A 12,091-nucleotide genomic window follows, 5' to 3' on the forward strand; every position below is an offset into this window, starting at 1 on the left:
AAGTACAAGTGTCACTCAGTTAAAACCTAATAGTAGCCCTAAAATCTTTGCTTCTATTCCTTGTGATTCTGGGCTTTGCTGATTTAGAAGTAAGCAAATAAGGAATGCTTTCATGAGGGGTAACACTGATGATTCCCATGGTGTAGAAGGGGAGGGTTATGCAGTTGGCTGCATGGATATAGTTGCTGCTATACAATTAGGGATGGGAGAAGTATGGGTGGAACCATGTGGTCATATTAATATTTATGGTACAGCTTAATGGAAAACTTCTGTGATCTTATGTAGGTCACTAATCATTCACATAGGAATGAAGGTTTAGACCATCCCACCATAAAGGACTCTAGTCCACTGATGTGCTGGCTGAAGTCAGGGTAGACGGAATAAGTAATGGAAAAGAGAGGTCAGAATTACCAGCCATGGCCTCATGATTAGTGGCAGAAAGGGCAGTGGCTGCTGCCTGGACATTTTTCTTTGCCATCTCATGTTATTTATATTTTATCTAACTTTCTTTTTCCTTTCTCCTTACTACATTACTATACATAGTTTGTGTTGATGGTGGCCGACTTTACAGTCAGTTCATAGGTTAGCAAGATAAAATCATGATGGAGCTAGGGAATGGACATCATTCAAGATCCTGGCCTGGAACTGGCTGGAGTATATGTGGTCTCATTTCTGAAAGGGGAATAATTATGTTTATTTGCATTTTGTATAAATTCCACATTTGCTGATATAAGAACAGATAATTGGATTGGTAAATAATAGGATATTTTATTTCCAAAACAGTCAAGAAGTTGCTAAAGCATAAAACTTGTCAAATGCCAGCAAGATGTTGAATATGCAACTGTCAGTGAGTTCTAAGAAATATAATTAATTACATTCTCTATTCAAAGGAGAAAAAAATTCGTTATACCATCTGGCCAGTATTATTTAAGTATTTAACATATATTTACAGGAAATAAGATACAGAATCTCTTATAAATATCCCAATTTATTAAACAGTATTAATCTCAAGTAATCCTGGTCATTACATAACCATGGGTTTACCAATCTGTGATTTTTATAGATTAATTTGTTAAAAAATTTACAGACACCATTATTACTGTTACAACATAGGGACAAACTACCAAAAAAAAAAAAAAAAGAATCAGAAGTATATTTTATGCCAGAGTTACTTTCTGTCCAGGTCGATACATTGTTCCACTTTGATTTTTCCTCCTCTTTGAATTTTGAAAGTTTTCATACCTAAAAAGAAAAATGAGATAATATTTAATACATGTAAACGATAATACAATGGATTGTTTGCATACAGAATTGTTTTTGGTCTATTGAGGCATTTTATTTGCACGTATTTATTACATCCCTAGAAACAGAATCCCAAGATTTTCCCTCCTGTGTGTTTTTGTCTTGCTTCTCCATGATGCCTGCTGAGGTGGTCAGTACAATGAAACCAAACTGACTGGACAGGAGCAGGTCATTCTGGCATTTTTCTAGATCTTTGTATTGCACTTCAGATCTGGGGCTGATCACTCCACACTTGTTTAACTTGGCCATGAGGTTGACAACAATTTCCCCAGCTCTGTGATCACCAATTATTTCAAATTTGCCCATGTACCCATGCTTCATTATCACAGAAAGCAGATGATGACTTTGCAGCATGGCCTAATAAGAACCAGGCATTTGCCTCTTTTCAGCATTGTTGATGCTCTTGAGAGTAGCAGCCAGACATTCCTGTGCACCATCAAGGTGGCGCGGAAAGATGGCAGAAAGAGAACAGAATTATGTTTTAAGAAACATAGAGAAATAACAAATTGGAAAAAAATGTAACAAATTAAAGTTCTTACAAATATATTTTCAAAAGTTGAACACTTACTTCAACAGAAAAAGGAGCAAAGCGGATGAAGAGACAAGTTAGAAACGCTAAAATACAAATAGCAATGAGTGACATAAAAAATATAGCCTTGACAGTTTTAATCAAAAGAAATGTACATTTTTAAACAAGATATATTTCTTCAATAGGCCTAATTTAGAGTAATACTATGATACTCATGTTACTGAGGATGCGGTGAAATGGGCACTCCACACATTGCTGTTGGAATATACATGCAGTGTTTCTGGAAGGCAACATAGCAATAGATTTCAAAAGCCTTAAAAATGTTGAGTACCCTGTGATGCAACAATGCTAGCTCTATCCCAGTGAAATAATTAAGAATATGTGCAAACATTCAGCTCTAAGAATGTCCATTATCACATTGCCTATAGTAGTAAAAAGGGGGAAACAAATGCCCCCAAATTAGATATGTGGCACAGCTATATTATAAAATGATGTTAAAAATATAGTAGTAACATATTTCATACGTGAAAGAACATTCAAGATGGATGGATGAAGGGGGCTGCTATACAACAATATGTGCAGCGTGTCTTAGTATACAAATGTTTTGGGAGGTGGTTGGATTAAGGGGAATTCGTTTTATTTTTCCTTCTGTTTTCTGGATTTTCTACAATAAGCACACAATCTTTATGTATGTTAAAGGGAGGCAGAATATGCCACCCCAAAATGTACCACTTTGGCATGTGAATTATTTTGAGCTAAAGCAAATCAAGAACCAGCAGTCTTAGGAAAAGCTTTTTACCTCTCCCTTACTTGCCTAAAAGAATTTAGACAGGGGGCCTGCACCAGAAAGAGCACTATTGCCAAAGGTACATTTTTTTTTTTTTTAATCTGAAAGACTTAATTAACTGCGTGGCAGGGCAAACATTTGCTCCTCTCGTCCTGCTGTGAACAGCCTTCCTCCCCTCTGAAGCCCTGGCCGCTGGCCCTTTCCTTGGCTCAGGATAGCATATACGTCTCAACTGCCTGACTGCCCATGAATTTCATATTTTCATGGATTGCTGTAGTACAAAATTAACATTTTTCTCCTGTTATTCTGTCTTATGTCCACCGAGACCAGCCAGAGAAGCTGGACGGGAGTAAGGGAATGAGCAGCATACAGCCAGGCTGCTGCAGCTGAGAAACCCTGGGACCTGACAAGAGCCAGCGAAAGGTAAGAATTATTTTGTCAGGCCCGGATTTCTGCCCGCAGGGTCCAGTGGGAGTGAGAGTGGTGAGTCTTTTCCTTTTTTTAAGTTTAGATTAGCAGGAGGAAATATTTGTGTGAACTTGTTCCTTGGGTATAGCGATTCTGGTACAAAGATTTGTTAGGTATACTCTTGTTTTCTATTGATCCCCTTCCTCCCAGAGATGGTTGTTTACTGTTGTCTGTCTCTTGTGTCACTTGTCATAGGAGGAAAGCCACAGGGTAGAATGCTGGCATATGCCCTGTAAGCCTATGGTTTGAGCCAGCCTTAGACACCAGTGAGTTCACGGCTCTCACTAGGCCTGCATCTAGACGAACTTCGCTGTGAGCATCCCCCGTGTAAAAAAGCCGGATGCAGTTTTCCTCTTGTCTTGTTCTACATCTTAAGCTCCTGGCTTTGTGTCCAGTGAGAATATCTTCTTGTCTCTGACAGCCCGAAGGTTTAAGTATCAGTTTGTATCTGGAGGCCAGCCAAATAGACTCAGGACCTGAGACACGAAGTGACAAGCAGCACTCTTTGTTTGACGGTGCCAGCTATAGGGGAGTTTGTCAAAAGGGCTCCTAGCCCATATGGGACATTTGTCATCTAAACATTCATTGTTTTGTTAGTGCTGAAAAAGTCCCATTCCAGCAGTGCCTGCCCAGGGTCACGGATTAGCAGGTCTGTGGCTGGAGGCACTGGTTCTTATGGGCAACTGGAAACACTTCATTATACCATTTGTACCACCCTGTAACAACGAAGGTTTTTTCTGCAAGTAAACTTTATGGATCTTGTGAGGGCTGTTATCTTTTGCACCCTCTTTTGGGACACTTCTTCCATCCATGATTAAGCCATAAAAAGGCTAACTGGTTTCAATCACTACTGAGATTAATATAAGAGCCTGCTTGCCAATGGTCAGATGATGAATGCTTTTAATTGGAAAAACTCCTATATTTGAAAACATTTAGAGAGCTCATATGCTAAATAACTGTTTAACCAGCAAAAAGACTAAATTGAAAAGGAACATAAAGGAATACAACAGCTAGTTTTAGCAACTCCCTTAACAAGGTGAAAAAACAAATTACCACATCCACTGTAAATTCCCCTTCTCAAAAGCCATCCCTGTCTGCTAGTTTTAACCTCCCCTTCCACACAAGGTTTACAAAAAACACTCTGGCCTGCTCTCCAGGTCCAGGGTATACAGGTTATTCAGTACATGCTGAAAGCCAGGAAGTCAATTTAGAAGAATCATGTCCCTTATGGATGTATACTGGGCCCCCACCACAAAGAATTCATGTTTCAAGAACAGCAGATTTATTAAATTATAGAGCCCTTTAGCCTCCATGTTTAGAACATCCTACCAGTTGTGGAAAGGAGTCTGAAAGATCACAGCCTATTAAAACCTCACTCGCAGCACCTTGACTGGCTGCTGAGGGGTATTCTTCTCCACCTTGAATAGATTAGCCTTTACTTATCAGACAAGCCAGATGGCTCACATGGAAAACCCAATGATCAGAATTTCTCCCAGGCTCTTCTATAAATGATCACGAAATAGATAGGCCAGAGGGCAATGTTCAGGGGCTGAAAGAAGCAACGGGGAGCCTCTTACCCCTAAGGTTAAATGATCAAAGGTTGAACTGGACACTAAGGAAACAAAAGGAAAACATTCAGAGGCCTTTGTGGAACACTTCATACACACTTTTAAAAGACATACTGCATTAAACCTTGAAGCCTCAGAACACAGGAATCTTAATTTCCATCTTAATGGAAAATGTGGATGGATGGGCCAGCCTTTAGATAGCATTCAGGTTGCAACCAAATTAAAAGTGACTATCCTTATTTTACAAACTGGAGTCTTCGCTAAACCAGAAATGTGGCTCTAGAAACATTTCCAAGTCCACCTATCTTTACCAACTTCCAAACCTCCCCTAGTCATTTCAAAATGCTTACATTTAGAACAGAATTGTCCTAAAAAGGAAAATTTTAAATAATTACCCTCGACTTCTGATAATAGAGAAATATACCTCACAGGACTATAAATCTTAGATAACTTGCATTCTTTCTGTCCCTTGAAGATATAAATCTAACTATGTCTTTGATATATATAAACACTTCAGGAGATAACCAAAACACTGCCCACAACCACCTGAGATTGAACAGGGGGAAGGACTTTCTGAAATAGACTGCTTTACAAAGGCTTCTTTGCCCAAAATCTAGTCCACAGCTTCCATTAAGAGTGTCGAGGGCAAATACAGAAGTCATCTCCAGAAATATCAGTAAAAAGCTTTAGCTATTTCAAGGGGTAACCTTAACCTGTTCTGTCTACCAAAGACACAATTTGGATTCAATTGTTACCTATAAATTAATGAGTTTTGTACTGGTGGTATACCTGACTCACGGGTAAAATTTTAAAATAGAAACTATAGGTCTCTGTCTGTGTATTTATGTATATATATGGATAAAAGTTATGTACATGTAATATTTTTCTACCTCCAGATGGTATTGCCAAAATTAATTTGTAAAAAAGCTCTAACTGGCTTAAAGAAAAATAAGCACTTATTATATATTCTAAACTCTCATAAATATAGTAGAAACTAACCCAATTGCTTTTCAAGTTTACATGATCTGGGATAATCTTTGGTAGGAAAAAAAAAGAGCTAGAAGTTTATTGGTTTAATTAAAATCGGGATGTTTTTAGAGTTATCAGCATTTAATAAAATGCAGACATACAACTATTCTACCTGGATTTCTTAGTCAAATAAGCTCATGTGACATCTGTTACAAAATTTGTCATAATGGCTGTTTTAATGTCTCATGAAAGTTTCCTAATTTAAATATGATTATTAAGAAAAAGTGAATTAAAGTTTTTAAGTGAACTTTTCAATAATAATTGTTTTATGAGGTCTACTTGAATAATTTCCCAAATCTCTTTGGTAACCTATACCCTTAGTGTTTTGCTGAGTTAAACGATAGAAGTGTATTGAATAATATATAGATCACTTTTTAAAAAGCTAAAATACTGAAACATTAATTACTAAACATAGATTTATCTACTTAATATGTCCTATGCTACAGTGAAATACCGTACCTTTAAAAAAAAGTACATGCTTCTAGAAATGATGAAATGTATTCATAGATTTGGCAATCTACAGACTGCTAGTATAGCACTGTCATTATTAGAAATTAAGGTTTTCGAGGGTTAAGAATTCTAATACACGTTACTAAAACTACGATAAATAGTAAGGAAAATAACTCGGTATACAAGGAAAGTAGGATGTGTTTTTGGTAAAAAGGTATGGAAATGTATTTTTGTTGAGGGAAAAAATAATTTTATCATAAAGTAAAACACCTTGCAAAATGGGAAAGAGGAAAAATGACAAACTAAATGGATATAGACAGTTGGAGAGAATTTTACTTTGTGTAGTCAAGCTGGCTAATAAAATGGAATAAATTTACTATAAGGATTTTTTTAAAAAAAGATTTATTATCGGTAGTGTACTTATGCAAAACTAAAACTTAATTTTTTATTCTACTAAAAGGACAAATTTTTCTTGGACTATTGGTCTGCTGTTGATAACCTTAGGAAAGCTTGATTCTGATTTACTTTTTAATTGGCCTAGAAAACACAGATTCTGTATTTTATCAAAATAATTTCCTAGCTTCATGTTTGATGACTTAAGAAAACAGTCTTTTCTAGTAAAAAGTATGTTTTTGTTTTGTTTTTACAACTATATAACTTTCTGTATTTGCCTGAAAAGTCTGTCACGTTGGTTAATGGATAACAATATGTCATTTCATTGACCTGTAATCCTATTTGACTGTTTTTAAAACCTTGTGATATCTGTGACAAAATTCCCCCATATCAAATTCTAAATAAGGTCTTTTTGACCTCAGACTCATTTTGGAATTTTTAAGAAAGCCTCTGGCAAATCTTAAAAATTTCAAAACATTTGTTCTCTCCTTATAAAAAGATGTTAGACTAATTAGGCTTATCTGATATAGTCATGTAGCATTTAATGATGGGGATACGTTGAGAAATAAGTCATTAGGCAGTTTTGCAGTTTTGAGAAGCATCATGACATGCACTTACACAAACCCAGAAGTAATAAACTTTTAGGTTCTACCTTTATGAATATATGTCATTAATGTGTTCCAGAAATTATATAAAATTTTTAAAAATCTGTTATATAGTATCAGTCATAATTCCAGTTATCTTAAAAATATTGTCACAGAAATAACCAAATTTCCTTGTCAATTGCATTAAAATGAACTCTCATCAGATCTTTAATCATGGCCATTAAATCTTTTGCCACTTAAGATAGTTATTGTTTTGCTGATTATTTTGCAGAATGCACAGAATCAGATATGACCAGTTTTATGGAACTCAGGTTAACTTTATGGAGCCAATAAAGCCCCTTGGAAAACCAGCCTGACGCCCAGCTTACAGGGTCCCCAGCAGCCATAGCCGGTGAGTAGGAACATCACTTTCTGGCAATTGCAGGAACCTCATGATATCTTGGGGACCCTGAGAACAGAAGAATGAACTCAAATATATAGCTATTGTAACCAAAATCTGATGGTGAGGCCTTGGCTTGGCTTCCTACCCTCGAGAGGCTGCACTTATACAAATAATCAGGCCAAGTTTATTGAAAGTATACTTAATTTGCAAACAGATTAATCTTACCTTTGATAGAAATGGGGTGACTGCAGAGAGAGAAGTTATGTCAGTAATACAGCTTTGTGGATATCAGATTTTAGTGTTGTTAACTGTCTTTGATATTTTGTTTTCTACCTGTAAAGTAGACTAGATCTTGAATTCTTTTACTTTCCTTCAAAAGTTAGCTACAACTCTCCAAATTAACATTTCTAAATTTTCCCACTCTTGATTTGGAATCATTATATATAAACAAAAGCTGCCATTTTCCTGAAGTCCTACAAATTGAATGTGAATGGGATATAAACTTCCAAGAAATCACCACAACAACTTATGTATGGACAATCTTCATGTCTGTTGCTGTGTAGGTCACTCAGAAAGTTTACCTGAACACCCAAGGACATCATCAGAGACATTCAAACTATAAAAGATGCTTTCACCCTGACATCTAGAAATCTCAATTGGCTGCCCTCAGAACTAGGTTCATGGTCTGCTCTTATCATTAACCTTTTTCTTTTGTTTCCATAGATATACCTCTTATTAAATACCTGACTGCTTGCACAATATAGGCCTAACTTTAGGAGCTCATCTGTATCACCCACCACCTCCTGCAGTGAGAGACACAACTGTTTAACTGACCTGTTCTCAGGACTGGTTCGATGAGATGAAGCAATCTACCATGACTATGAACTTCTTAGGGAAGTTTCAAAGGTGGGACTGAAAGGAGAATATGCTACCCCAAAATGTGCCACTTTGGCAGGTGGGTTATTTTGAACTAAAGGAAATCAAGACCCAGCAAACTCAGGGAAACTGCCCAAAAGAATTTAGATAGGGAACCTGTACCAGAAAGAGATATTATTACCAGAGATAACTCTTTTATGTGAATGACTGACCTACACGGCAGGGCAAAGATCTATTTACCATACATATGCTCTTCTCACCTTCCCTCCCTTTTAAATCTCCAGCCCCTGTCCCTTTCCTGAGCTCAGGATAGTATATAAGCCTCAGCTGCCTTTGAGTCTCATATTTTTATGGGGCTCTTGTATATGCAGTTAAATGTGTTTTTCTCCTGTTAATTTGTCTTATGTTAGTTTAATAGATCAGCTAAAGAACCTAGAAAACTTTTCTGCCCTTACAATATGCACCCTAAAGTACTGCAAAATTAAACAAGAGTTGTAACTTCTAAAGACCAGGAAAAATATATTTCTTGAACTAAGTTGAATCGTTGACCTAGAATGGTTTTCAGTCTAAGGGTCATGGACTCCTAAACCACTACACAGACAAGAAGCTTATAAATGCAATTATGTACTAAACAAGATCCACAAGTGAATAAACCTGAATGATTTTGAATGTTCTTTAAAGTTATAAAATATAAATTATTTTGAAAGCAAAACAGGTATATTTTTCATAACAACTTTTGCAAACTATGTTGGAATCATTTTCAGCTTTTAATTTTCCTTTCATTTATTCAAAGATTTTTAAAATTAAATCAGTTCATTATAAATAATTAAAATACAATCAAATGAACTGGTTAATTAAATTCATTTTTGACTTCTACACTCTTGAAGTTTTGGGGTGTATAAATGCACAGCTACTGAACAAATTTTCTGAATTGGTTTTTAAATATTTAAAATATTTGTGATTTTAAATAAGGACTTTAAAAGTTTAAGTGAATAACTGTCACCTCCAATAATATCTATGTGTACAAATAAGAATCTGTTGCTTACAGCTCAGTAAAGTTCTTCCAGTCGTCTTCACTAATGGATGGTCTTGTGTGACTCAGTGCAGACAGTAAATGTGACTGACTAATAGCTGGACTGGTTTTGGTTGGTCTTGGTAGGTTAAGGGAGTCATCCTCCTTAAAAACAAAAACAAAAAGTTAACTTAGAACATAATTTAAAAAGCAGCAGTCCAAGCATTATTTCTTTTCATCATTTTTCTCAGGAGACTATTCCTTTTCTCGTAAGATTACTAAAAATAGTTTGAAAGCAGGAAGCACATAACCATTTGATCAAAGTGTTGCAGTCCCTTCTATAAATATAGCTCATTTATAAATCAAAGACATATCAAAAAGGAAAAAATTTAAAAAGTTTTTACAATTATAATGGGTGGGGGAAAAGAAAAGCCATACTCCACTTTGGCTCTGGTATCTGCTTTTGATAGTACTGATATCTGCTCTCAGTTGATCTCTTTGTTCTTGTGTAAGTTCTTGGTAACCTTCTTGTGAAGCCGTTCTGAACACTGGTGGTCGTGAAAACAACTGATCTTTCCCAGGCAATCCATGAAAATCTTGATTCATGGAGCTTGGTGCAGACAGGCACTGTGAGCTCTGCATGGTTAAGTATAATAATGAGAGAAGGAAGGAAGAAGGGGAGAGAAACTGAGAAAAAGTATATTTATCAAAGGTAGAATTAAAAATTTGAAGCACTAAAACCTTAACATGAATAAGCTTATTTTGAATTAACTAATCAAGCAAGTTTGAAATATGCTCATATTCTCTAAAGGTTCATTTAGAGAACCACTGTAGAGTGAAAACTGCCATATATAAGGTCCTTTTAATGCTTCGTTATTAAGTCCGCCACACCAATGCTCTAGGGATAGGTTCCAAATGAGCCTTATTCTTAGTCTTCAACAAATAGAAGGTTCTGGGTTATTTCTACATAGAAGTTAAGAAACAGGAAACAGAATTAAAGACTAGAATATAAAATAATAGCTTACTATTCTTGAGAATAAAATAGGTCACTTTTATATTTTTAAAAACTGAAATAAAGCCAATTCATTTAAAAAACATGAAAAACCTAACTAAATACAGGTAAAAATGTTATTTGTACCAATAAAATAACAGCAAACCACTGTTAATTTTGGGAGGATATGTGTTGAATGCTGTTTTAATTTAGAAAAACAATGATACTGTTCACATTTAATCTAAATATTTTCCTCATTGAAACATTACTACCCATAACTTTTCACTGCGCTTATACTTTCCATCCAAAGTATAACAAATAGTTAACATTTTGCTGTCAGGAATTTTTGATGTTATTGTACCAAATGTCTCATTATCCTCAAAAGTTCTAAGAAAATAGAATTTAAATTTAATATAAATTGGAAAATGTTTGAAGACCACTGAAAGGAGATAAACCTGAAAGAAACCAACTGGCTACTTTGGCTTCCCCTTGCTGCCAGCTCTGTCTTACAGTTCTTACTGAGGAATAAAAATGACTAATTAGTATAAGTAAGGAAAAGAAGACTATTTTACTGAAGTACCAACCAACCAGAAAGGACATGTGGGGTTAGTTAGGAGGCAGATCACTGTCCAACTTTACATCAACGCACGGCTTTCTATTTCAGAACTGTACAATGACAACCGCACAATGTACCAAATCAGAAGAGGTTCCGTTTCCAAGTTCTGATTCGTAAGAGCTTCCAAAGTAGAGTCGGTACACGTTGAATCTGGATTCACCTGGAAGCATCTCGGACATCTCTAGAGAAACAAGGGACTGCTCTAAGCCGCATTCTCCATCTCCAGCTGAATCGTCGGAGCCACTACTATGGTTAAGAAAAACCATTGAAGACAGACTTAGATCACTGTCAGAACTGGAGCTTCCATCCTAAAACACACAAAGGACAACCAGTTGTAAAGTTCTAAATAAGCCACAACTCAGGAATAACACAATGCATTCTAATAGACCAGTACGAGGAAATGTGAGGCATTTTTCAAAAAAAGCTTTTATTCTCTAATGGCTCTGAAGACATAAAAAAATCTTAATTTTTTTTTAAAAAAGACAAGTTATATCACGTAGGTAATTTGCCAACTATCTCCCCCAAAATTATAATAAATGTAGGACTCAGACCTTTCTCTGGGTTTTATTTTTATGTCTTTTAATTCATATTTTTCTACTGTGAAATGACAAATCAACCTTGTTATAGAGTGCTTTATCATTATAGAGTGCTTTATAGGTAAATACCTTTTCTGATAGTGAAAGGAAAAAAAAAAAAAATTCCTTAAACAGCAAAAGCTTGGTAGTACCTGATCTGGAACTGTTAGACCCCACGAGAATCCCCATTAAAATGTACAGGAAAGGAGTATATAGGAAAACCCTTCCTAGAAAATACATGGTGAAGTCCATAATGTAGCAGAGTTCAAGTTATCTGGTGAAAAATTAAAATCAAAATACTATCCCTTAGAGAAAAGGCTGGTTTTCTAGGGTTAAGGTACAGAAAGTACAAGATAAACCTAGAATACCTTGTTATATTGGGAAGTAAGTGAACAAAGAATGAGAGGACATAGCAAAAGGACACAAAAGCCATCCAAAAGGGGTTCCTGTTGGCCAGAGCTGGGATGATGTGAGCTTCAAAATCAATAACTTTATTTTTTTAAGATTA

At 35.7% G+C, this 12,091-nt stretch overlaps 1 protein-coding gene and 1 pseudogene across 3 annotated transcripts in view; both read right to left on the reverse strand.

Moving 5' to 3' along the window:
* Positions 1-743: 743 nt before the first annotated feature.
* PEX1 (peroxisomal biogenesis factor 1) overlaps positions 744-12,091 on the reverse strand; it is a 45,690-nt gene continuing 34,342 nt past the window's right edge. The window contains exons 21-24 of one of the 3 annotated variants that reach the window (XM_016161309.2): positions 11,086-11,316; positions 9,840-10,037; positions 9,436-9,566; positions 744-1,242 (exon numbers count right to left, since the gene is read on the reverse strand). In XM_016161309.2, the coding sequence (XP_016016795.2) occupies positions 1,158-1,242; positions 9,436-9,566; positions 9,840-10,037; positions 11,086-11,316 (645 nt within the window). In that variant the 3' untranslated portion in view covers positions 744-1,157. Of the gene's footprint in view, positions 1,243-9,435; positions 9,567-9,839; positions 10,038-11,085; positions 11,317-12,091 lie in introns of those variants that run through there. The other 2 variants (XM_036230342.1, XM_016161310.2) reach the window with 2 other exon arrangements.
* On the reverse strand, positions 1,249-7,517 carry LOC118610790 (annotated as a pseudogene).

This window comes from Rousettus aegyptiacus, unplaced genomic scaffold (assembly GCF_014176215.1).
Source record: "Rousettus aegyptiacus isolate mRouAeg1 unplaced genomic scaffold, mRouAeg1.p scaffold_m13_p_13, whole genome shotgun sequence".
Taxonomy (NCBI): domain Eukaryota; kingdom Metazoa; phylum Chordata; class Mammalia; order Chiroptera; family Pteropodidae; genus Rousettus; species Rousettus aegyptiacus.